Genomic DNA, 24,495 nt, shown 5'->3' with positions numbered 1-24,495 from the left:
AGCATTGTCTTGCATTAGGAGGAACCCAGGGCCAACCACACCAGCATATGGTCTCACAAGGGGTCTGATGGCAGTCAGGCTACCTAATGGCAGTCAGGCTACCTCTGGCAAGCACATGGAGGGCTGTGCGGCCCCCCAAAGAAATGCCACCCCACACCATGACTGAACCACCGCCAAACCGGTCATGCTGGAGGATGTTGCAGGCAGCAGAACGTTCTCCACGGCGTCTCCAGACTGTCACGTCTGTCACATGTGCTCAGTGTGAACCTGCTTTCATCTGTGAAGAGCACAGGGCGCCAGTGGCGAATTTGCCAATCTTGGTGTTCCCTGGCAAATGCCAAACGTCCTGCACGGTGTTGGGCTGTAGGCACAACCCCCACCTGTGGACGTCGGGCCCTCATACCACCGTCGGGCCGTCGGGCCCTCATACCAGTCTGTTTCTGACCGTTTGAGCAGACACATGCACATTTGTGGCCTGCTGGAGGTCATTTTGCAGGGCTCTGGCAGTGCTCCTCCTGCTCCTCCTTGCACAAAGGCGGAGGTAGCGGTCCTGCTGCTGGGTTGTTGCCCTCCTACGGCCTCCTCCACATCTCCTGATGTACTGGCCTGTCTCCTGGTAGCGCCTCCATGCTCTGAACACTACGCTGACAGACACAGCAAACCTTCTTGCCACATCTCGCATTGATGTGCCATCCTGGATGAGCTGCACTACCTGAACCACTTGTGTGGGTTGTAGACTCCGTCTCATGCTGCCACTAGAGTGAAAGCACCGCCAGCATTCAAAAGTGACCAAAACATCAGCCAGGAAGCATAGGAACTGTGGTCCCCACCTGCAGAACCACTCCTTTATTGGGGGTGTCTTGCTAAATGCCTATAATTTCCACCTGTTGTCTATTCTATTTGCACAACAGCATGTGAAATTTATTGTCAATCAGTGTTGCTTCCTAAGTGGACAGTTTGATTTGATTTCACAGAAGTGTGATTGACTTGGAGTTACATTGTGTTGTTTAAGTGTTCCCTTTATTTTTTTGAGCAGTGTATATATGGTCCTCAAACTCGTTGATGGTCTGGGCAAACTTTTTAAGCAATGTGGCACCAGTGTCTACACAGTGTGTCTCTCAATGGTCGGATTCAGCTTTTTGCACAGATTTCAAGGAGGAAGTTTAAGATCGATTAATTTCATTCAATTCATTTAGTTTCCATGCAAATCAAATCCATCCAAAATAAGCTTTAACACATACTGCAAAATCAACATGTAGCACAGAAGATAATTAAGTTAGGATTTTGTATGACTGTATGGGTGATTTCACAAGTCAGGTATTCAAAGCAGATCAAATGAGAATAAATTGGTCAGAGTGGTATGATACCTGCAGCTCAGGAAGACCCCGAGGCATATCCGGGAGCAGAGCAGTTATCTTCTACATACGCTGCCTTTTCCTTTACTGCTTCTACCTCCAGCAGGTCATGGGCAATCAAAAGCATCAAGCTCTATAGAACAGGGGTAGAACGGGTGTTAGAGCAGCTAACACAGACCAAGACTAGGCAAAAACATGTGTGACTCACCAATGGAAACAAGGTGGCTTAGTGCAGAGTTTGTATTTCTATTGATACCATCTTGTGCTACCATTTGTAAACATAGTTACTCTGTGGTTATTTGATTAGATAAGGAAAGATATTTGTATCTTATATCGCTGCTGTGCTCGCCTTTTGACATTCATATTTTTGTAAATAATTGACTTACTTGTATAGATAAAAGTCAAATAAAAAGAGTGCAAGAACAAAACAGCTTTCCATATTGGAGGGGAGAATTGGATTAGATCAGTATATTTACCATCAGATGACCACTGCGACTCGATGTCATCTTTTTCCTGTGAGATGAAGATGTAGACAAATTGTGACATGATAGAGATCTGACAATCAAATCCAATTTTATTTGTCACATGCACCGAATACAACAGGAGTAGACCTTGCAGTGAAATGCTTACTTACAAGCCCTTAACCAACAAAGCAGTTTTATGAAAATACCTAAAAAAAAAGTAAGAGATAAGAAAAACAAATAATTAAGGAGCGGCAGTAAATAACAATAGCAGGGTCATATACCGTACAGGGGATACTGAAACAGTCAATGTGTCAATGTGCGGGGGCACCGGTGTCGAGGTATTTGAGGTAATTATGTACATGGAGATGGGGTTATTAAAGTGGCTATACATTGATAATAGAGTTGCAGCAGCGTGGGAGGGGGGTGCAAATAGTCTGGGTAGCCATTTGATTAGCTTGCCATGCGGTAGCAGAGAGAATAATCTATGACTATTTGTGGAGTTTCTCCCATTCTTCTCTGCAGATCCTCTCAATCTCTGTCAGGTTGGATGGGGAGCGTTGCTGCACAGCTATTTTCAGGTCTCTCCCGAGATGTTCGATTGGGTTCAAGTCCGTGCTCTGGCTGGGCCACTCAAGGACATTCAGAGACTTGAACCGAAGCCACACCTGCTTAGTCTTTGCTGTGTGCTTAAGGTCATTGTCCTGTTGGAAGGTGAACCTTTGCCCCAGTCTGAGGTCCTGAGTGCTCTAGAGCAGGCTTTCATCAAGGATCTCTCTGTCCTTTGCTCCGTTCATCTTTGCCTCGATCCTGACTAGTCTCACAGTCACTGCCACTAAATGCCAGCATCATGCTTCACCGTAGGTTTAGTGCCAGGTCTCCTCCAGACATTTTGCTTGGCATTTAAGGCATCATTAGACCAGAGAATCTTGTTTGTCATATACTGAGAGTCCTTTAGGTACCTTTTGGCAAACTCCAAGCGGGCTGTCATGTGCTTTTTACGGAGGAGTTGCTTCTGTTTAGTCACTCTACCATAAAGGCCTGATTCTTGGAGTACTGCAGGGTGGGTTGTCCTTCTGAAAGCTTCTCCCATCTCCACAGAAGAACTCTGAAGCTCTGTCAGAATGACCATCAGGTTCTTGGTCACCTCCCAGACCAAGGCCCTTCTCCCCCGATTGATCAGTTTGGCTAGGAGCCACAAAGGTTAAGACTTCATATATATACAGTACCGTTCAAAAGTCTGGGGTAACTTATAAATGTCCTTGTTTTTAAAGAAAAGCATTTTTTTTTACCAGAGTTGCAAAGAAAAAGAGTTGCAAAGAAAAAGCCATATCTCAGACTGGCAAATTAAAAGAAAATATTAAAATGGGCAAAAGAACACAGCCACTGGACAGAGGAACTCTGCCAAGAAGGTCAGCATCCCGGAGTCGCCTCTTCACTGTTGACGTTGAGACTGGGGTTTTGCGGGTACTAAACTCAGCAAAAAAAGAATCGTCCCTTTTTCAGGACCCTCTTTCAATGATAAATCAAAATAACTTCACAGATCTTCATTGTAAAAGGTTTAAACACTGTTTCCCATGCTTGTTCAATGAACGTTAAAACAATTAATGAACATGACCCTGTGGAACGGTCGTTAAGACACTAACAGCTTACAGACGGTAGGCAATTAAGGTCACAGATATGAAAACATAGGACACTAAAGAGGCCTTTCTACTGACTCTGAAAAACACCCAGGGTCCCTGCTCATCTGCATGAACGCACCTTAGGCATGCTGAAAGGAGGCATGAGGACTGCGGATATGGTCAGGGGGAAAAATGGTAATGTCCGTACTGTGAGACGCCTAAGACAGCGCTACAGGGAGACAGGACGGACAGCTGATCGTCCTCGCAGTGGCATACCACGTGTAACAATACCTGCACAGGATCGGTACATCCGAACATCACACCTGCAGGACAGGCACAGGATGACAACAACAACTGCCCGAGATACACCAGGAATGCACAATCACTCCATCAGTGCTCAGACTGTCCGCAAATCGATTTGGAGGTGGAGGGTTCATCATGGTCTGGGGTGGTGTGTCACAGCATCATCGGACTGAGCTTGTTATCATTGCAGGCAATCTCAACGCTGTGCATTACAGGGAAGACATCCTCTTCCCTCATGTGGTACTCTTCCTGCAGGCTCATCCTGACATGACACTCCAGCATGACAATGCCACCAGCCATACTGATCGTTCTGTGCGTGATTTCCTGCAAGAGGGGGATGTCAGTGTTCTGCCATGGCCAGCGAAGAGCCCGGATCTCAATCCCATTAAGCACGTCTGGAACCTGTTGGACCGGAGAGGGAGGGCTAGGGCCATTTCCCCCAGAAATGTCCAGGAACTTGCAGGTGCCTTGGTGGAAGAGTGGGGTAACATCTCACAGAAAGAACTGGCAAATCTGGTGTAGTCCATGAGGAGGAGATGCACTGCAGTACTTAATGCAGCTGGTGGCCACACCAGATACTGACTGTTACTTTTGATTTTGACCATCCTTTGTTCAGGGACACATTATTCAATTTCTGATAGCCACATGTCTATGGAACTTGTTCAGTTTATGTCTCAGTTGTTAAATCTTGTTATGTTTGCTGAAAATAAATGCAGATGACAGTGAGAGGACGAAAATTCTTATTTTCAATGATGACCTAGAAACAGTGGGTTAACTGCCCTGTTCAGGGGCAGAACGACAGATTTGTACCTCGTCAGCTCGAGGATTCGATCTTGCAGCCTTTCGGTTACTAGTCCAACACTCTAACCACTAGGCTACCTGCCGCCCCATATAAGATGACCTGGCCTCCACAATCCCCCGACCAACCAAGTTGAGATGGTTTGGGATGAGTTTGACCGCAGAGTGAAGGAAAAGCAGCCAACAAGTGCTCAGCATATGTGGGAACTCCTTCAAGACTGTTGGAAAAGCATTCCAGGTGAAGCTGGTTAAGAGAATGCCAAGATTGTGTAAAGCTGTCATTAACGCAAAGGGTGACTATTTGAAGAATCTCAAATATAAAATATATTTTGATTTGTTTAGCACTTTTTTTGGTTACTACATGATTCCATGTACAATGTAGAAAATAGTAAAATAAAGAAAAACCTTTGAATGAGTAGGTGTTCTAAAACTTTTTACTTATAGTCTATATATTTTTTTTTGCTTTGCTTTCAACTTCCCTAAATTGTTGTTGTTTCCTCCTGTTTTTCGAAAATACAATTTACATAGAGTTTGGAGAAATGACAACACAAAAAAATAAGCGAATAGTTCAAAAAAGTTAAATATCAGTTATTTTTGTAAAGAATGCTGCAATCTTACTGAAACAAAATGCAACTTGTTTTATTAATTCATGAAACAACAAGGTTTCATATTCTGATCATTGTTTATACTTCATTTCTATGCATTCCTGACATCTAGAAGACGATCTATTCAGGAAAATACATTTTTGCATAAGATTACACAGACATAGCGGAAGTAAAACATCCAGGTAACAAGGTTCCCTTGAGCATCTTCATGCATGCAATCTGCCTACGAAGTAAACTATTCTTAGTGACCTAGATGGCTCAAACTAATGAGCGAACTATACCTCCTGAATAGCTAGATTCACATTTGGTGACGCAAAACAGTCCAGCAATGAAATAAAAGCAATTAAGCATTTAAATTCCTTAATATCTGTCAATCATGTGCACATAATGAATCATTACAAATAACATATTTTACATACAAAACTAACTACGGTGTGGATACAGACCTATATTTACCTCCACAATTATGCTGAATGCCATTTAACAGATGCTTTTAACCAAAAGCAACTTAGCTGTCATGCATGCATAGATTGTTTTGCATGGCAGGCCCTGGGAATGTAACCCACAAGCCTATCATTGCAAGCGCTGTGCTCTACGAACTGAGCCATAAAGCACCACACTTCAACTGAGATCTTAATACCTCACAATATGCAGAAACCAACAGTTAATACACAACTGCAATACTAGACACAGTTCAAAACAGTCAAGAGACAGGAGCACATTATGGATGCTGGAGCACTATCAGATCCCACTATAATCCTCACCTATGAGAGAAACAATGATGAGAAATGAAGAGCAGCTGTGAGAGGATGGCAAGCCACTGGCAGATGAACGAGGCAGTACACAGTATTAAATGCTAATAGTGGATGCCAGTTGTTTATCCCTCCCTCTACATGGTATTTTTTCCTACGGTCTTTATGGTAATAGAAAATTATGCTGCCGGCCCCTGTCAACCTGATATACTGCCCTGTCATGCCCTGTAATATCATCATATCCCGCCATCCGCAAGCGAAGGTTGGCTCTTGCATTATTCTACATCATGAGAGGTGACACGTGTCATGAGGGTCAGTCTGGTCCCCATCTTAAAATAGGCTCCACACCGACCAACCAGATAACTACAGTATCAATAATATTTGCACGTCTTGCTCTGTAACGTAAACAATAAAAAAAACATGCAACTGCGTGTCACAATTTCATCCCTCTCTCTCTCTCTCTCTCTCTCTCTCTCTCTCACTCTCTCTTACTCTCTCTCTTACTCTCACTCTCACTCTCACTCTCACTCTCACTCTCACTCTCACTCCCACTCTCACTCTCACTCTCTCTCTCTCTCTATATATATATATATATCCCTCTATAGCTTTTCTGTTGTGATTGAGTTTGAATCAATTAATGCTAAATAATGTAGTCATAGTAGGCTTACGTTACGGGGCCAGATCTTACTATTTAGAGTCGCTGACACCCTTCACTGTAACTTATTAAGTATTGCGGCGGTGCTTCAGGATCTGATGGTAGGATAGGTAGGGGGTCAAATCCATACTTTGACCACATCTATACTGTTTATTTACTGTGGGTAATTTGGTGCCAGAATTAGCTTGCTAACCATGTAGGCCTAGTCCTATATTCCCCAGCCATGTAACTAAAGGCATAAAGTCTGGCAAAATCATCTGCCAAAATGTAATGGTCCCTACTAGACACATGTATTGGAATATGTGGTGGCAAATATTTCTGCGGCTCTTCATTGGATATTGTAGGCGTCCTCTAATTTGGGGAGAAGGGCTCCTCTGTATTACTGACACGCAAACTTGGAATGCAACGTTTGCTTAATGTGAAACTGTAAGGGAATCTGTCCGTTAAAGACACAGTCGGTTAAATTTGATATCCAGTGAAAAGTGTCACCTTGAAAGTAACAGGGACGATTTTGCAAATGGGCCTTGCAGCAACCAAGAAGTAGAGGCAGAGACCAAGACAGACACCAAGACGTAGAGACAGGGGAATCATGCACCCTATGGTTTATCAGCTTATATATAGAAGATATTGTCACGCATTGCTTACACAGAGTTATGATCCTGTAGGCTTCAACAATGCCATCACACAACCATTTCCTTTTCACCTCATAAAGCACCATGATCTAAACAGTACTTACATCACTCACCCAAATATCCTTTTTCCATTAGATGTCTCAATTGTTCATGTAGCCAGACTGAATTCTACACTGTAATTGACAATAAAACCAAGGCACTTGTCAATAAATCACATCAAAGCTGTTGTAAGTGAAAGGTAAAGAGATAGGTGTACTACACGGATGGTCGATGTATTGATTCGTTTTTACATCGTCCAGCAAACAGGTTTCTTATTTCTTCCGTACCTGCAGTTGTGTGAGCTATGGTGGGGCAGTAGAGGGCATCATATCCATGCTAGTCCTCCACTGTCCCGCTCTCACTGCATCGGAGATGTCACAAGATACAGCACCAACCTAATGTTTCACAAGACACAACAAAACATACGTTTGTCATCATGAATACTCAACTACCCTGGTCAACACATGCATGCTGATTTTTGTGTGAGAAAAACTAACAATCCTAAATTCTGTAACTCTTTATTAAGCTTTATAGCATGTATTTAAATGTACTTTGTTTACAAACATTGGAGTAAAGCAAGCTTATATTTTGGGTTCCGATGGGGCACGACACTTGAACTAAGCTCATGAGGCATTTATAAGTATTATTCTTCAAGAGTCAATGGGTATATATAATTAATTTAGGATTCCAAGATTGCCCCTTTAAAATAACTCTCATGAATAAGCCATTACAAATGCTTACAAAACTGTATAGGCCTATATGATCATTCATGTTATAAATGCTTATGAACTGTAATGCTATTTCTGCTTATAAAAGTTTATAAATGTTTACAAATGATAGATTGTAAACAGTTAATTAAGACATTCATAAAATGTGTTAGAACATGTTAGTCTATGTTTATTCTTCATTCCTTATATCAAATGAGTGTTGTAGTTTAGTGTTAGTACTGATAAAACATCAACAATTGATTAAATCCTAGCTTGAAGATGTTTCTATCAGTTTTAATGCACAACATGCTCACACAATAAAAACATGCCATACCAGTTATAGGAGTCGTAATTACCTCAAGTTCACTAGGTCAGCAGATTGACACAGAGAGAGAGAGAGACAGGGGCAGAGGGAGAGCGAGAGAGAGATGGGAGAGGGGAGGCAAGGAGAACAGGTGTTCCACTGACATCTTGTGGTTTTGGTTAATATACATATAAATAGTTTATTGTTATACTATTTAAAAAGTTATGCAATGATTAATTCATGAAATTAATATGTATAACATGAGAGCAAAATAGTACATGCACAGAGAATATGCCTTTTGGTGTGTGTGATATGTTCCAATAAATCAAGTCCTAGGTTTAAAGTCCTTTAGTTATTCCGTTTGTTTTTTTACACCTAGCTTTTCTTGCCTATTATCTTCTATTGAATAACATTGAACAGTATACTAATCCTACCCAAATCAAGTAGACTATTGCATAAGTAGTTTTCGTTTTTTAAACTCACACATTATGAAGACGTGCAAGCAAAATAAAACTGCTATTCCAGTTGTAAGTGTTGAAATATTTATTTCATATACAATAAGTGCCTTTCAAAATGTGTTCAAGTTGCTGTGAGGTAATTACCTGGGTCTGGGGTATACAGACAAAAAGGAAGCAGTGAAATTGATACAAATCCACCTGAGACTTAACCACAATACCACCTTATATATCCAACACAAAAGACGGCCATGGCTACCAACTGATTTATTAAGACACAGAGAAAAGCAGGGGGAAATGGTCTTGCCATAGCGTTTATGCGGCCTCAAACATCTTCTTCCTGCCGTCCATGCCGGCCTTGTCGTCAATGTTCTTACGCCAGTCACCAACTGTGTCTTTGTCCTTTAATGGAGAGTGGGTGTTACAGCAGAGATATCAGGCCAAGAGTGACTATAAGCCATTTGTTTAGGTCAAGGAAATTATATGTTTTGAGCTTTAAGGGGTTTATAAAAGGAAAATGAATACATAGGATGATATTAGCCAATGTGAAGTGATATTTGTGCCAAAATAATTGGATATGAGTAAAATTATTGACTACAAATGTAATGTACTGTATATTGGCACTGATACATAGCCTCGGTAAGTAAGGGTGCTGGAGTTTCTGCAGCACCCTCTGATAAATGAAATACAGTTAACCAAAACCTGTCTGTACAGAAATATAATCATATCATTCAATTACTACACCAGAGAGCATAATTTAGCCAGAGACACTCAATAGCTTCTTTAGCTGTGGATTGTGTGTAATCACAAGCGCATACGGTCAGGAATCCTGCTACAATTTGGACAGCACAATTATCCAGCAGCTGATTTTTGAGTGAACAGCAGCTAAAATATCCTGGCCTCTCGCAATATTTTGAAATACAATCACGGGAAAAACAGTTTGGGAATCAAACTGCTACTGCTGAAAAGAGAAGTCAATGACCTACAATTAAGCTACTAAATATTGTATGTTATCAACTTTGCAAAATTGAATGAACAGCATTGTTTTACAAAGTATCTATGAGAGATAGGCTATTGGCACGACCGCATCTGCCATCGCTGGTGAGGCGTGTATTCAGTCTCTTCATCACTGGTAGTCAAAGCTTTTGAGGACTATAAATTCCTCCTCATATTGTACAGTCTGTGTGTCTCCACTATTTTCGCTGGCCAAGGCTATTGGTTGCATTCAAGGCTAGGGCGTTTCAATTGATCTTAGTTTGTCAGTGTCAGAACCCTGTCCATGTGATCATTATGTGTGGTATTAAAAAATACTCTGGTAATGTCTCCACATGTAAAATTATGTAGAATTGCATGAAATACGTTTTTAAAATGCCATATTTTCCATGGACCTTACTAAAAGTCTGGATTCCTTAGACCCCATGTGTGAAAATTCTAGAAACACCTCTGCTCTACTCTATGCCACCATACACAAATAAGATGATAGACGTACCCCCCCAACTCAAAACATCTTCCGGCGGCTATGCACTGACATCAATCCATAGTACATATATATTTTTGAACATTATTATGCCTCCATGTTACTCACATCCTCTTTGACTTCCTTCTTCACTTGTTTCAGATTGGATCTCAGATCCATGGTCACCTTGTGCTTGGAGCCCAACAAAGCCTGGAGCATAGCATCAGCAGACATACGCACTTTCTTCAGAGCTGGCTTCTTAATGCCCTGGATCTCAACCACTTTAATCCTCAAATCATCAATCTGTAAAGAGAGAAGATCAGGAAAAATGCAAGATATGCTCTTTTATGTTCAGGTCTTCAATCTAAACAAGAGAGAAAATCAACAAAGGGAATCGACCTCAACTGGATGACAATACCTCTTTGTCACACTTGCCCACTTTGCCTGCCAGGTCGTATCTCTCCTCATCCACTTTATCAAGCTGGTGATGGATTGTCTTGCACATTTCCTGCAGTTGGTTATCAACAAAAGGAACCTTCAACAACTGTACTGTAGGGTTACAGTGAATTTCCTGATAGCGTAGATTGAAAATCCAGTTTAAAGACCCAGTGCAGTCAAAACATGATTTACTTCATCTACACTGATTGAAGTGGATTTAATAAGTGACATCAATAAGGAATCCTAGCATTCACCTGGTCAGTCTGTCATGGAAAGAGCAAGTGTTCCTAATGTTTTGTACACTCAGTGTATATTTCCACACTATGAGGTCGGAATAAAACTGTGAAAATTATGATAATTCCCTTTAAAACTTCTTTGGGATCGGCGTCCTCTCCTCGGGACGGTTGAGCTAATGAAGGCTAATGCGATTAGCATGAGGTTGTAAGTAACAAGAACATTTCCCAGGGCATAGACGTATCTGATATTGGCAGGAAGCTTAAATTCTTGTTATTCTAACTGCACTGTCCAATTTACAGTAGCTATTACAGTGAAGGAACGCCATGCTATTGTTTGAGGAGAGTGCAACATTTTGAAAATGAAAAGTTATTAATAAACATATTAGGCACATTTGGGCAGTCTTGATACAACATTTTTAACAGAAATGCAATGGTTAATTGAATTAGTCTAAAACCTTGCATATACACTGATGCCATCTAGTGCCCAAAATCTAAATTGCACCTGGGCTGGAATAGTACATTATGGCCTTTCTATTGCTTTTCAAAGATGATTGTATAAAAAAATACAAAAGAACTGAGTTTTTTTCTTTGTATTATCTTTTACCAGATCTATTGCGTTATATTCTACTACATTCCTTTCACATTTCCATAAACTTCAAAGGTTTTCCTTTCAAATGGTACCAATAATATGTATATCCTTGCTTCAGGGCCTGAGCTACACACAGTTAGATGTGGGTATGTCATTTTAGGCGAAAATTGGAAAAAAAGGAGGTTAATCCTTAAGTATAAGACCGTATTAAATTTCATCCTGTTTTGGTGGGATGGAGTTTTGGCCTGATATATTACATTAATTAACAGACCGATAAGAGGGTTCCAAACCTCTCTGCCAATGAAAGCTAGTTTTCAGTTTTCCCCTCCCCACTCAGACCACTCCAAGGCAGTTCTCGCAAAATTCTTGCTTGAGAAATTGCTCTTTGCTAAGAAGCTATTTTTGTTTCCTTTTGACCATTGTATTTGAAAACAATCACAGTAAGGTACTAAATTATTACCCATAAATGATGCCTGCATTGGACCGTTATGAATGGCTGTTTAAGCACTGCTCTGTGAAGCTATGTTAAACACGGGTGATTTCAACTATTGGTGATGCTGTACCTGCAGTTCCACCAACGACCCAGGCAGGTCCAATGCGGGGCAGGTCTCATCCATGTACCTTTTTTTCTCTTCCACTGCCTCTATGGCCTCTGCCTCCAGCAAGTCCTTAGCAATCTGGAGCATCACGCTCTGGAGGAGAGAGAAGCATGAATAGTGACACAACTGGATTATGGTTAACAGGGGAATACACAACACACAGAGACTTTTATAATTATAATAATATAATATATTTTGCTCACGATTAGGTTTCATTCCAAAAATAACAATTCAATGTTACTAGTAACCATTTACCTTCAGATGATGCTTGCGACTCGATGACATTTTTTTCCTAAAATAGTTCATGAAAAGATGTGTGAATTTTCCAGAAAGGTATACATTTCTGACACATATCATGTTTTGACATGGGGCACTGGGGAGGTCAAGATACGTTTCTAACCATTAATAAAAAAAGGTAATTTTTTGATTTCCATGGATGCCCAAGATCCTGAAGAAGATATCATAATAGAGTGAATACTATATTTCCGTTTCCACATTGAGCATCTCTCCTCTAATAGGAGGATATTACACAGATGAACAACAATATAAAGGTGATGTTAATATAATTCAAACAGGGCATAAAATATACAGTTGAAGTCGAAAATGTACATACACTTAAGGTTGGAGTCATTAAAACTAGTTGGTCAACCACACCATAAATGTCTTGTTAACAAACTATAGTTTTGGCAAGTCGGTTAGGACATCTACTTTGTGCATGAGACAAGTAATTTTTCCAACAATTGTTTACAAAAATATTATTTCACTTATATCCCAATTTCAGTGGGTCAGAAGTTCACGTACACTAAGTTGAATGTGCCTTTAAACAGCTTGGAAATTTCCAGAAAATGATGTCATGGCTTTAGAAGCTTCTGATAGGCTAAATTACATCATTTGAGTCAATTGGAGGTGTAGCTGTGGATGTCTTTCTGTCTCCTAGAGAAGAACGTACTTTGGTGCGAAAAGTGCAAAGCAATCGCATATTAACAGCAAAGGACCTTGTAAAGATGCTGGAGGAAACAGGTTCAAAAGTATCTATATCCACAGTAAAATGAGTCCTATATCAACATAACCTGAAAGGCCGCTCAGCAAGGAAGAAGCCACTGCTCCAAAAATGACCTAAAAAAGCCATACTACGATTTTATTAAACTTCTGACACACTGGGAATGTGATGAAATAAATAAAAACTTAAATAAATCATTCTCTAAAATTATACTGACATTTCACATTCTTAAAATAAAGCGGTGGTCCTAACTGACCTAAAACATGGAATTTGTATTAGGATTAAATGTCAGGACTTGAGAAACTGAGTTTAAATGTATTTGGCTAAGGTGTATGTAAACTTCCGACTACAACTGTATATCATTTGATATACATGATATCATAAAAACATATTGGAACTTACTCAGACATCTTGGACTCTTGTAACTTTCCAAAGGGGTCTGAAGCAAACAATACAACAATGTAAAAAACTCACAGAATATACATTTCACTTGCAAATAATTTTGCACTGTTGACAACCTTTTCTTTATTCAAATTGTATTTGAATACCAATAGCAATCTTTGACCAAAAATAATTGACTTCAATGAATGACATGTTTATCAAAAGTGTTGGAAAAACTCGTCAATAATCAACTGACTGGCTTTCTTGATGTTTTATAGTATTTTCTCTGGTATGCAATCTGGTTTCCCTTCAGGTTATGGATGTGTCACTCCAGCCTTAAAGGTCCTCAATGATGTCACAATTGCTCTTGAGTCTAAGAAAAGTTGTGCTGCTATTTTTATTGACTTGGCCAAAATGTTTGATACTGAAGACCATTCCATTCGTGTGGGCCGGCTAAGGATTATTGGTGTCTTTGACCTGGTTTGCTAACTACCTTTCTCAAAGAGTGCAGTGTATAAAGCCTGCAGAAAATCTGCTGTCTGCCTGTCACCAAGGGAGTACACCAAGGCTCAATCCCAGGCCACACGCTCTTCTCAATTTACATCAACAACATAGCTCAGGCAGTAGGAAGCTCTCTCATCCATTTATATACAGATGATACAGTCTTATATTCAGCTGGTCCCTCCTAGGATTTTGTGTTAAATGCTCTACAACAAAGCTTTCTTAGTGCCCAAAAAACTTTATCTACCCTTAACCTTGTTCTGAACAAGAAAGAAGAATGCCCTCTCCCCACCGGTGTGATTACTACCTCTGAGGGTTTAGAGCTTGAGGTAGTCACCTCATACAAGTACTTGGGAGTATGGCTATATGGTACACTGACCTTCTCTCAACACATAGCAAATGTGCAAGTTAAAGTTAAATCTAGACGTGGTTTCCTCTATTGTAATCACTCCTCTTTCATCTGACAAACTAACCCTGATTCAGATGACCATCCTACCCATGCAAGATTACAGAGACACAATTTATAGATCGGCAGTTAAGGGTGCTCTCGAGCATTTAGATGTTCTTTACCATTCGGCCATCAGATTTGCCACCAATCCTCCTTATAGGACACATCACTGCAGTCTATACTCCTCTGTAAACTGGTCATCTCTGTATATCCGTCACAAGACCCACTGGTTGATGCTTATTTATAAAACCCTCTTAGGCCTCACTCTACCCTATCTGGGTTATCTACTGCAGCCCTCATCCTCCACATACAACACAAGTTGTGCCAGTCACATTCTGTTAAAGGTCCCCAAAGCACACACACCCCTGGGTCGCTTGTCTTTTCAGTTTGCGGCAGCTAGCGACTGGAACGAGCTGCAACAAGCACTCAAACTGGACAGTTTTATCTCAATCTCTTCACTCAAAGACTCAATCATGGAAACTCTTACTGACAGTTGTGGCTGCTTTGCGTGATGTATTTTTGTCTCTACCTTCTTGCCCTTTGTGCTGTTGTCTGTGCCCAATAATGTTTGTACCATGTTTGTGCTGCTACCATGTTATGTTGCTACCATGTTGTTGTCATGTTGTGTTGCTACCATGCTGTGTTGTCATGTGTTGCTGCCTTGCTATGTTGTCGTCTTAGGTCTCTGGTTAATGCTGGATCTGATTTGAATCTAGGCCTAAGTATTACAACTTAGCAGTAGATAGCAGCAGATATAATTTCATAATACTGTTAATGTTGTTAATACAGATATATTTTCAGAGTTAATCAAAACAAGTACTACAAATGTAGTACTACATTTTGAAATAGGGGTACTTGCTGGGTCTCAGGATGCTTGACACTTTTTAAGAGATTTGTTCTATTAATAAGCTATGCCTCTTGAAAATAACCTAAAGATTACGTTAAAAAAAACTGCTGCTAGGTTGACGCAGCATGAAAGTAAAAAATACCCAACCAATGGTAAAATTAACCCGTGTTTGGGTCAATTCAACAACCCAACATGTTGGGTTATTTCTGTCCAATATTTACCCAGTGCTGGTTTACCAAATAGCCCAAATTGGGTTGGTTTTAACCCAGCATTTTTTTTAATAGTGTATGTTCCCCGCTATTGTCCTTAATTAAGGGCATGGCTTTCCGATAGATTTTATTGACCACCCGTGAGAGTAAACGTCATTCCTGTTCATCATGTTAAATTCACATACTGCACATTTTTTCCCAAATTCTTCTATAATATTACAGTTATTTATTACATATTATAATTAAGTATACCACATTATTGCATAAGGTATACCACGTTGTTGCATCCCAACAATTTACATAGGCTTTTAGGGAACTCATACACTTCTGTAAGCCTCTTTGAAGATACACAAATGTCAATGTTCAGTTGGTGGGATGTAATTCTTCCAACACACAATAATATGTTTCTTTGCAAAGTAAAATACTTATCAGCAACCTTATCTTGTCTGAATCAAGCATGTAATTAACAAGGTAAAGGCTTGGGGATTGTACCATTCCGTATTTAATTCATCTGTCTGAGTAGCTGTATGCCAGAAATCCATTTGTTTATTGCACTGCCAAAAAAGTTCCTTTCTCGGCATTACATTTCAGGCAATTTGGTGAAGTGTCTGGGAACATACGATTTAACTAAACAGGAGTAAAATACAACTTTAAGATGAATTTGGAGTTAGTTTCTATTAATATTGGGACTAGTAAGTGAGTAGTGGATCTTTTTACAGATCTCAAGCCATACCTCTAATCAAATTCCATGCCGAGGTCGTTTTCCCACACCCTTTGAAGAGGGACATAGGAGGATTCACATTGTTTGTGTCACGCCCTGACCATAGAGAGCCTTTTTATTCTCTATTTTGGTTAGGTCGGGGTGTGACTAGGGGTGTTCCTATCTAGGTGTTTTATTTCAATGTTGGCCTGGTATGGTTCCCAATCAGAGGCAGCTGTTTATCGTTGTCTCTGATTGGGGATCATACATAGGCAGCCTTTTCCCACCTATTTGTTGTAGGATCTTGTTTTTGTGTTGATGCCTCTGAGCTCTACAGAACGTCACGTATAGTTTATTCTTTATTGTTTTGAGTTAGTGCATGTAGCACCTCTGACGTTACGGTTCGTTGTTTGTTTCCTTTTGTTTTGTAAGTTTCACACAAATAAAGATGTGGAACTCCGCGCACGCTGTGCCTTGATCCGTCTCTCCACACAATCTTGACAGTTTGGATAATGTACAATAGAGCTTAGCAAATATTCCTTTGATAGCTATATATGCGGCTATTCATTCTTCAACTTCTGACAAGTGAAATCTCAACCTTTCCTTCTTTTACAAACATAAAGACAAGAGCTCTAATTTGAAGATACATGAAAAAACCTGTACCAGGGATGTTATATTCAGTACTGATTTTGTAAAAATTCTTCATATTAGATTGTCTATCGAACAAGTCTGCAAACCTCCTAACATACAGTGCCTTGCAAAAGTATTCATCCCCCTTGGCTTTTTTCCTAATTCGTTGCATTACAACCTGTAATTCGAATGGATTTTTATTTGGATTTCATGTAATGGGCATACACAAAATAGTCAAAATTGGTGAAATGAAAAAAATTACTTGTTTCAAAATATTTTTTAAAATTAAAACGGAAAAGTGGTGCTTTGCTGTGAAGCCCCTAAATAAGATCTGATGCAACCAATTACCTTCAGAAGTCACATAATTAGTAAAATAAAGTCCACCTGTGTGCAATCTAAATGTCATATGATCTGTCACACAATCTCAGTATATATACACTTGTTCTGAAAGGGCCCAGAGTCTACAACACCACTATGCAAGGGGCACCACCAAGCAAGCAGCACCATGAAGACCAAAGAGCTCTCCAAACAGTTCAGGAACACATTTGTGGACAAGTATAGTTCAGGGTTGGGTTCTAAAAAAATATCCAAAACTTTGAACATCCCATGGAGCACCATTAAATCCGTTATTATGAAATGGAAAGAATATGGCACCACAACAAACCTGCCAAGAGAGGGCCACCCACCAAAACTCACAGACCAGGCAAGAAGGGCATTAATCAGAGAGGCAACAAAGACACCAAAGATAACCCTGAAGGAGCTGCAAAGATCCACAGCGGATATTGGAGTATCTTTCCTTAAGACTACTTTATGCCGTACACTCCACAGAGCTGGGCTTTATGGAAGAGTGGCCAGACAAAAAGCCATTGCTTAAAAAAAATAATAAACAAACACGTTTGGTGTTCACCAAAAGGCATGTGGGAGACTCCCCTGGTCAGACGAGACTAAAATGTAGCTTTTTGGCCATCAAGGAAAACACTGTGTCTGGCGCAAACCCAACAGCTCTCCTCACCCGAGAACACAATCCCCACAGTAAAGTTGTTTTTCATAGGCAGGGACTGGGAAACTGGTCAGAATTGAAGAATTGAATGATGGATGGCACTAAATACAGGGAAATTCTTGAGGGATGAAGGTTCACCTTCCAGCAGGACAATGACCCTAAGCATACTGCTAAAGCAACATTTGAGTGGTTTAAGGGGAAACATTTAAATGACTTGGAATGGCCTAGTCAAAGCCCATAACTCAGTTCAGCTGCAATCTGTGATATGACTTATAGATTGCTGTACACCAGCAGAACCCATTGTGAATATTTTCACAAGCCACTGTATAAGGCTGGTGGCACCTTACAATTGGGAAGGACGGGCTCGTGGTAATGGCTGGAGTGGAATGAGTGAAATGGTATCAAATACATCAAACATATGATTTCCATGGGTTTGATGCCATTCCAGTCGCTCTGTTAGAGACATTATTATGAGCTGTCCTCCCCTCAGCAGCATCAAATGCCTCATAAGACCCCACAAGCATCAATTATGAAGGCCGACCTTTTAGAGACACATTGGTCAGCTCAGGGTTAGAAGAAATAGGAGCAGGTGTTTGAAATACCCAAGTGTTATCTACAGTCTGCCCATGCCATTAAGGCGTTGTACATAGTGAAGGTCTTACGGTAATCACAAATATCTTCAGAGATAAAGGATAGCTAGATTGAGATTCAATCTGAACCCATAGCGAGTCCAGTCTGCCCAAAGTCCAGGACAGCAAATTGCAAGTTTGGGCTGACCAATAGTAAAATTTGAATTGGGCAGACCCAGAACCCCCATAGACTCGGGTTTGACCAGAGTAGAGTACTTAATTCTGCGTTTTTTTGTTGCACCATATAAACATCCTGGTTATGTTTATCCATCCAATCATTGTCACTGGGAGAGTGGGGAAACTGATCAGGTCTTCTTTCATTTTGCTAACGAGGGGAGTGTTATATTCAGATTATTTATGTCTGTGGTAACACTTATTCCCAGATATTTCAATCCATTTGGTTCCCAAGAGAAAGGGCAGACTAAACTCAACTCATCTGATCGCTGGCTATTTAAAAAAAAACATGCATTAGATTTGCTTTGTAGCCAGAGAATTTATCTAATTGGGCAAGAATATCAAAGATATGTGGAATAGAGTTCACTGCGTTAACAACATGCAATATCATATTATTTGCGTATAAAGATACTGTAGCTTAAGTTCCTGATGAGCAATAGTGGGAACTCTGACACTCTCATTGGAACGTATGGACTCTGCCAATGGTTCTACAGCCATCGAAGGAGGAGGGGAGACAGAGGACAGCCTTGCCCCCCACTCAGTGAGAGTTGTTGTGACCTTAAACCGTTAGTGGAGACCATAGCTCTGGGACTGGTGTACATCGATTTGACCCATTTCAAGAAATTAGCTAATATATAACATTTTTGCAAAATAGAAAAGAGGAAATTCCTTAAACTGCCTTAATTTTGCTGGACACCAGGATGAGTTGCTGCTGCTTTGGCATTCAACTCTGTCAAACACCTTCTCGGCATCTGATGACAACAGTATAGGAGTCTTATACTCATTGAAGTGGTCGATAACATCAAACAGTCCTGACTTTATCCAATAAATACCCTTTTTTTTTAAATCCCGTTTGGTCGGGCTTAATAAGCGAGTGTAATAAGGACTCTAGTCGTCTGGCTATCAATTTAGTAATCACTTTATAATTCAAATTCAACAAACTTCAGATGAAGAGCATTCTAATGGGTCTTTCCACTTTTAAGCAAGACAGTGATACAAGCTCTATTCATAGAATAAGGCAAAATTCTCTTATTACAAAAGTTGTCTATCATAGCCATAAATATAGGACATAGTTCTGGCCAGGACTGCTTGTACAAATTGCCTGGGAAGCCATCTGGGCCTGGGGATTTATTAGCAGGCATGGACTTAATAGCTACCAACACTTCCTCATGTGTAAAACTAGAATTGCGAAGCAGCTGATCTGGTTCTGATAGTTTGGGGAGGAAAATGCCATCCAAATATGATAGTAGTTCACTCAGAAACATTCAATGTCATCTTGGTACATTTAGCAACTCCAGTGCATATTTGGCCTTGTGTTTTAGGATATGTTCCTGCTGAAAGGTGAATTTGTCTCCCAGTGTCAGTTGGAAAGCACACTGAACAAGGTTTTCCTCTTAGGTTTTGCCTATGCTTAGCTCTATTCCGATGACAAGCATACCCATAACATGATGCAGCCACCACCAGTCTTGAAAATATGAAGAGTGGTACTCAGTGATGTTTTGGATTTGGCCCAAACATAATGCTTTGTATTCAGATTGTATAGTTAATTCTTTGCCCCGATTTTTTCTTTGTACTTCTATTCAAATGTTAATAGTCGCATGCGTCGAATACAACAGGTATGTCCAGGTATGGCCAGAACTATGTCCTATATTTATGGCCAGAACTATGTCCTATATTTATGGCTAGAACTATGTCCTATATTTATGGCTAGAACTATGTCCTATATTTATGGCTAGAACTATGTCCTATATTTATGGCTAGAACTATGTCCTATATTTATGGCCAGAACTATGTCCTATATTTATGGCTAGAACTATGTCCTATATTTATGGCTAGAACTATGTCCTATATTTATGGCTAGAACTATGTCCTATATTTATGGCCAGAACTATGTCCTATATTTATGGCCAGAACTATGTCCTATATTTATGGCTAGAACTATGTCCTATATTTATGGCTAGAACTATGTCCTATATTTATGGCCAGAACTATGTCCTATATTTATGGCTAGAACTATGTCCTATATTTATGGCCAGAACTATGTCCTATATTTATGGCTAGAACTATGTCCTATATTTATGGCTATGATAGACATCTTTTGTAATAAGGGAATTTTGCCTGATTCTATGAATAGAGCTTGTATCACTGTCTTGCTTAAAAGTGGAAAGACCCATTAGAATGCTCTTCATTTGAAGTTTGTTGAATTTTGATTATATTTCACCTTACAGTGAAATGCTTATTTACGAGCCCCTAACCGACAGTGCAGTTCCAAAAAAATACAGATAAGAATAAGAGATAAAAGTAACATGTAAATAAAGAGGAGTAGTAACAAATTACAATATATACAGGGGGGTGCCGGTACAGAGTCAATGTGAGGGGGCACCGGTTAGTTGAGGTAGTATGTACATGTAGGTAGAGTTAACTAAAGTGACTAGGCATAGATGACAACAAAGAGTGTCAGTGGTGTGGAGAGGGGAGGGTAATGTGAATAGTCTGGGTAGCTATTTGACTAGATGTTTAGTACTTTAGTACCTTATTGCAAACAGGATGCATGTTTTGGAATATTCTGAAGAGGCTTCTTTCTTTTCACTCTGACATTTAGGTTAGTATTGTGGAATAACTACAATGTTGTTGATCCATCCTCAGTTTTCTCCTATCACAGCCATTAAACTCCTTAACTGTTTTAAAGTCACTATTGGCCTCATGGTGAAATCCCTGAGAGCTTTCCTTCCTCTCCGGAAACTGAGTTAGGAAGGACGGCTGTATCTTTGTAGTGACTGGGTGTATTGATACACCATCTAAAGTGTAATTAAAAACTTAACCATGCTCAAGAGGATATTCAATGTCTGTTTTCTTTTTTTACCCATCTACCAATAGGTGCTCTTCTTTGCGAGGCTTTGGAACATTTCCCAGGTCTTTGTGGTTAAATCTGTGTTGGAAATTCACTACGTGACTGAAGCACCTTACAGATAACTGTTTGTGTGGGGGTACAGAGACGTGGTAGTCAATCAAAAATAATGTTAAACTCTAAGGTTTCACACAGAGTGAGTCCATGCAACTTATTATGTGACTTGATAAGCGCATTTTTACTTCTGAACATACTGTATATAGGCTTGCCACAACAATGTGGTTGAATCCTTAATGACATTTCAGCTTTTTATTTTCAATTAATAAAAATATGAAAATGAAAAACATAATTCCACTTTCCCATTATGGGTGTGGTAAACCAGTGACACAAAATCTACATGTAATCCATTTTAAATGCAGGCTGTAACACAACAAAACATGGAAAAAGTCAAGGGGTATGAATAATTTCTGAAGGCACTGTAGCTTTCTAAACAAATTGCTTGTGTAGGAGTCTGGTTTCCGAATGTCAACAGTTCATATATCAAATAGCTGGCAATGTCCCCAAGAATTAGCTACACTTCATCAGACAGCGATGTTCTCCAGAATTGGAATCGGATTCCGGTCACGTCAGTCACAAAATTGGAAAGAATATGATACATGTAACACTATATTCCAGAGCATATGGAACTCAAACAAACCTATTAAATGAGATGTTTTACCCAGCAGTTTTTTCCCCCTGTTTGATTTCATTTTTCTACATGTATTCCAGGTTTAAATAATATACACTCCCCTACATATTTGTCTGGCGAGTGAAGCTGACACTTTTCATTAGGCTCTATACTCAGGCATTTTGGTTTTTGATAATATGTTTTTTGAGGTGAAAGTACAGAATATCAACTTTTATTTTCATAGAAATGAATATGTCTAGTCCCCCCCATTTGAAGGTGTCATAAGTATTTGGAGAAATTCACTTATAGTGTATTAAATGTAGTCAAAGTTGATTATTTGGTCATGTATTCCCAGGACACAATGTCTACATCAAGACTGTGACTCTACAAACTTTTTGGATGCATTTGAAGTTTGTTTGGTTGAGTTTTGGATTTCGTTGTGCCCAATATAAATGCATTTTGGAGTAACTTTTATTGTCACTTTTAACAATATAAGTTGTTTATGAACACTTCTACATTAGAGTGGATGCTACCATGATTACAGATAATCATAAATTAATAATGAATAATGATGATTGAGAAAGTTAAAAACATGCTACATTTCTTGGTTATTGATAACGGTTACAGGTTAGTATTTTTGGGTGGGTATAATCTTTGTTCCCTTTAACTTTCTCACTCATCATTATTCATTATTTATTCATGATTATCCATATTCGTGGTAGCATCAACATTAATATAGAAGTGTTCAGAAACATCTATTCTATTCTAATTTACAATAATCCTATTGGGCAAAACATAATCTGAAACACAACCAAAACAAACTGCAAATATATCCAAAAAGGTTGTAGAGAAACAAGCTTCATTGCATGCTCGGAATATGGGACCAAATACTAAACGTTTAACTACTTTAATACACTGTAAGTGAATTTGTTCAAATACTTATGAAAAAAAACCTACGTATTCAGTTGGGGGGGACTAGATACATAAAGTGCTTTTATTTCTAAATGATAAAATATGTATTTATGAAAATACCCTCAAATGAAACATTGTACCTCAAATCCAAAATGCTGGAAAGTAAGAGACACATTTTTAAAAATGTGCTTACACATTTTAATTATTTATGGAGTGTATAATGCTGCATATGTTAGGAAGAGCAATTTGCTTGTTAGGGTCAATACTTCTTAATGCCCTCCACACATGGTAAATGTGGAATACTAATAGGACATGCTCAATATAAAATACATAGCTATTGCAGTCATGCCACCTTTCAATTAAAAAACAAAAACATCATAGCATCATTTTCCACATAGAGAGACACATGGTCTGATCTCACGTGTGCAGCTGATTGCAGGGTTTCCAAATAGAAAAAGTAGTGCTAATCCAGAACGGGAGAGCTGGTTGAGTTGCTGAAATACTATCAAGCCGAGAACAGAGAGCAGACAGAGTCAGGATAGACAGGTGAGAGGTTCTCACCTATTAGAGAGAGCTGGCGATCAAGCAGGACGCACGCTTGGGACTGGGACAGGCAACTGAAATGCTCTGGGGGTTTTAATGGGTTTCTATGATGGGTCAGCAAAACTCTGCATTTCTCTTTATGAAATTGGAACGGAGTCCCACTCCAGACCAATGGTTCAGCAAGCTGCTGAAACTCTAGCCACAACCTAACCTCCATGCATATAAATAACCAACCCTTCAAGATTGTTATTCTAGTTTTATTGCTTATTTATTTAAGCTTTGATGAGTTACAAAATTACAGTGCAGATCAGATAGTTCAACTCTACATCTTTGTACAATCTTGATGAAGTGATCAGCATTGGCCTAATATTAAACAACTCCTTCTGAGAATATAATATAATACAGAGTGGCGGGCAGCCTAACGGTTAAGAGCATTGGGCCAGTAACTACAAGGTTTTTGGGTTGAATCCTCGAGCTGACTAGGTGAGATAAAAATGTTCCCTTGAGCACTTAACGCTAATTGCTCCTGTAATCGCTCTGGATAACAGCGTCTGCTAAATGTAAAACATGTTTATGTGATTTTTAAAAATTGATTTAACCTTTGTTTAACTAGGCAAGTCAATTAAGAACACATTGTTATTTACAATGATGGCATAAGAACAGTGTGTTAACTGCCTTGTCCAGGGGCAGAACAACAGGTTTATACAGTGTCAGCTCAGGGATTTGATCTGGCTCAAAGTTCTAACCACTAGGCTACCTGCCGCCCCAAATGATGATGGTGAGATGGTGGGAGATGTGATGGTTGGAGAATAAATAAATATCCTCAATATATAGACACTTACCACTGAAGACTCCATCTGATGTTTAAGTGACTGTTTCTGTTGAGAAATTACAGTAAATGGCAACGTAGACGGGAAAGATCATTTGAAACAATTTAACTCTGATTTTGAAAACATAAAATTGCTTAGTCAATGTGTTACTTTTAAAACAATTCAACAAT

At 39.5% G+C, this 24,495-nt stretch overlaps 1 protein-coding gene and 1 long non-coding RNA gene across 2 annotated transcripts; both read right to left on the bottom strand.

Annotated features, from left to right (window-relative positions):
* Positions 1-992: 992 nt before the first annotated feature.
* LOC118941118 lies at positions 993-6,298 on the bottom strand. The gene is made up of 4 exons (XR_005037406.1): positions 5,909-6,298; positions 1,990-2,025; positions 1,832-1,868; positions 993-1,488 (listed from the first exon to the last, which is right to left on the bottom strand). It is a non-coding gene; the product is annotated as an uncharacterized LOC118941118 (long non-coding RNA).
* A 2,454-nt stretch (positions 6,299-8,752) lies between these two features.
* LOC110492964 (troponin I, fast skeletal muscle) lies at positions 8,753-23,572 on the bottom strand. The gene is made up of 7 exons (XM_021567378.2): positions 23,514-23,572; positions 13,409-13,445; positions 12,262-12,298; positions 11,971-12,099; positions 10,563-10,652; positions 10,274-10,447; positions 8,753-9,090 (listed from the first exon to the last, which is right to left on the bottom strand). Exons 2-7 carry the CDS (start codon positions 13,414-13,416, stop codon positions 9,004-9,006), a joined length of 525 nt encoding a protein of 174 aa, XP_021423053.1. The 5' UTR covers positions 13,417-13,445; positions 23,514-23,572; the 3' UTR covers positions 8,753-9,003.
* Between the last annotated feature and the right edge of the window lie 923 nt (positions 23,573-24,495).

This window comes from Oncorhynchus mykiss, chromosome 2, assembly GCF_013265735.2.
Source record: "Oncorhynchus mykiss isolate Arlee chromosome 2, USDA_OmykA_1.1, whole genome shotgun sequence".
Classification (NCBI taxonomy): Eukaryota; Metazoa; Chordata; class Actinopteri; order Salmoniformes; family Salmonidae; genus Oncorhynchus; species Oncorhynchus mykiss.
The sequence above is the reverse complement of the archived record's forward strand: the minus strand, read 5'-3'. Positions and strand labels throughout refer to the sequence as shown.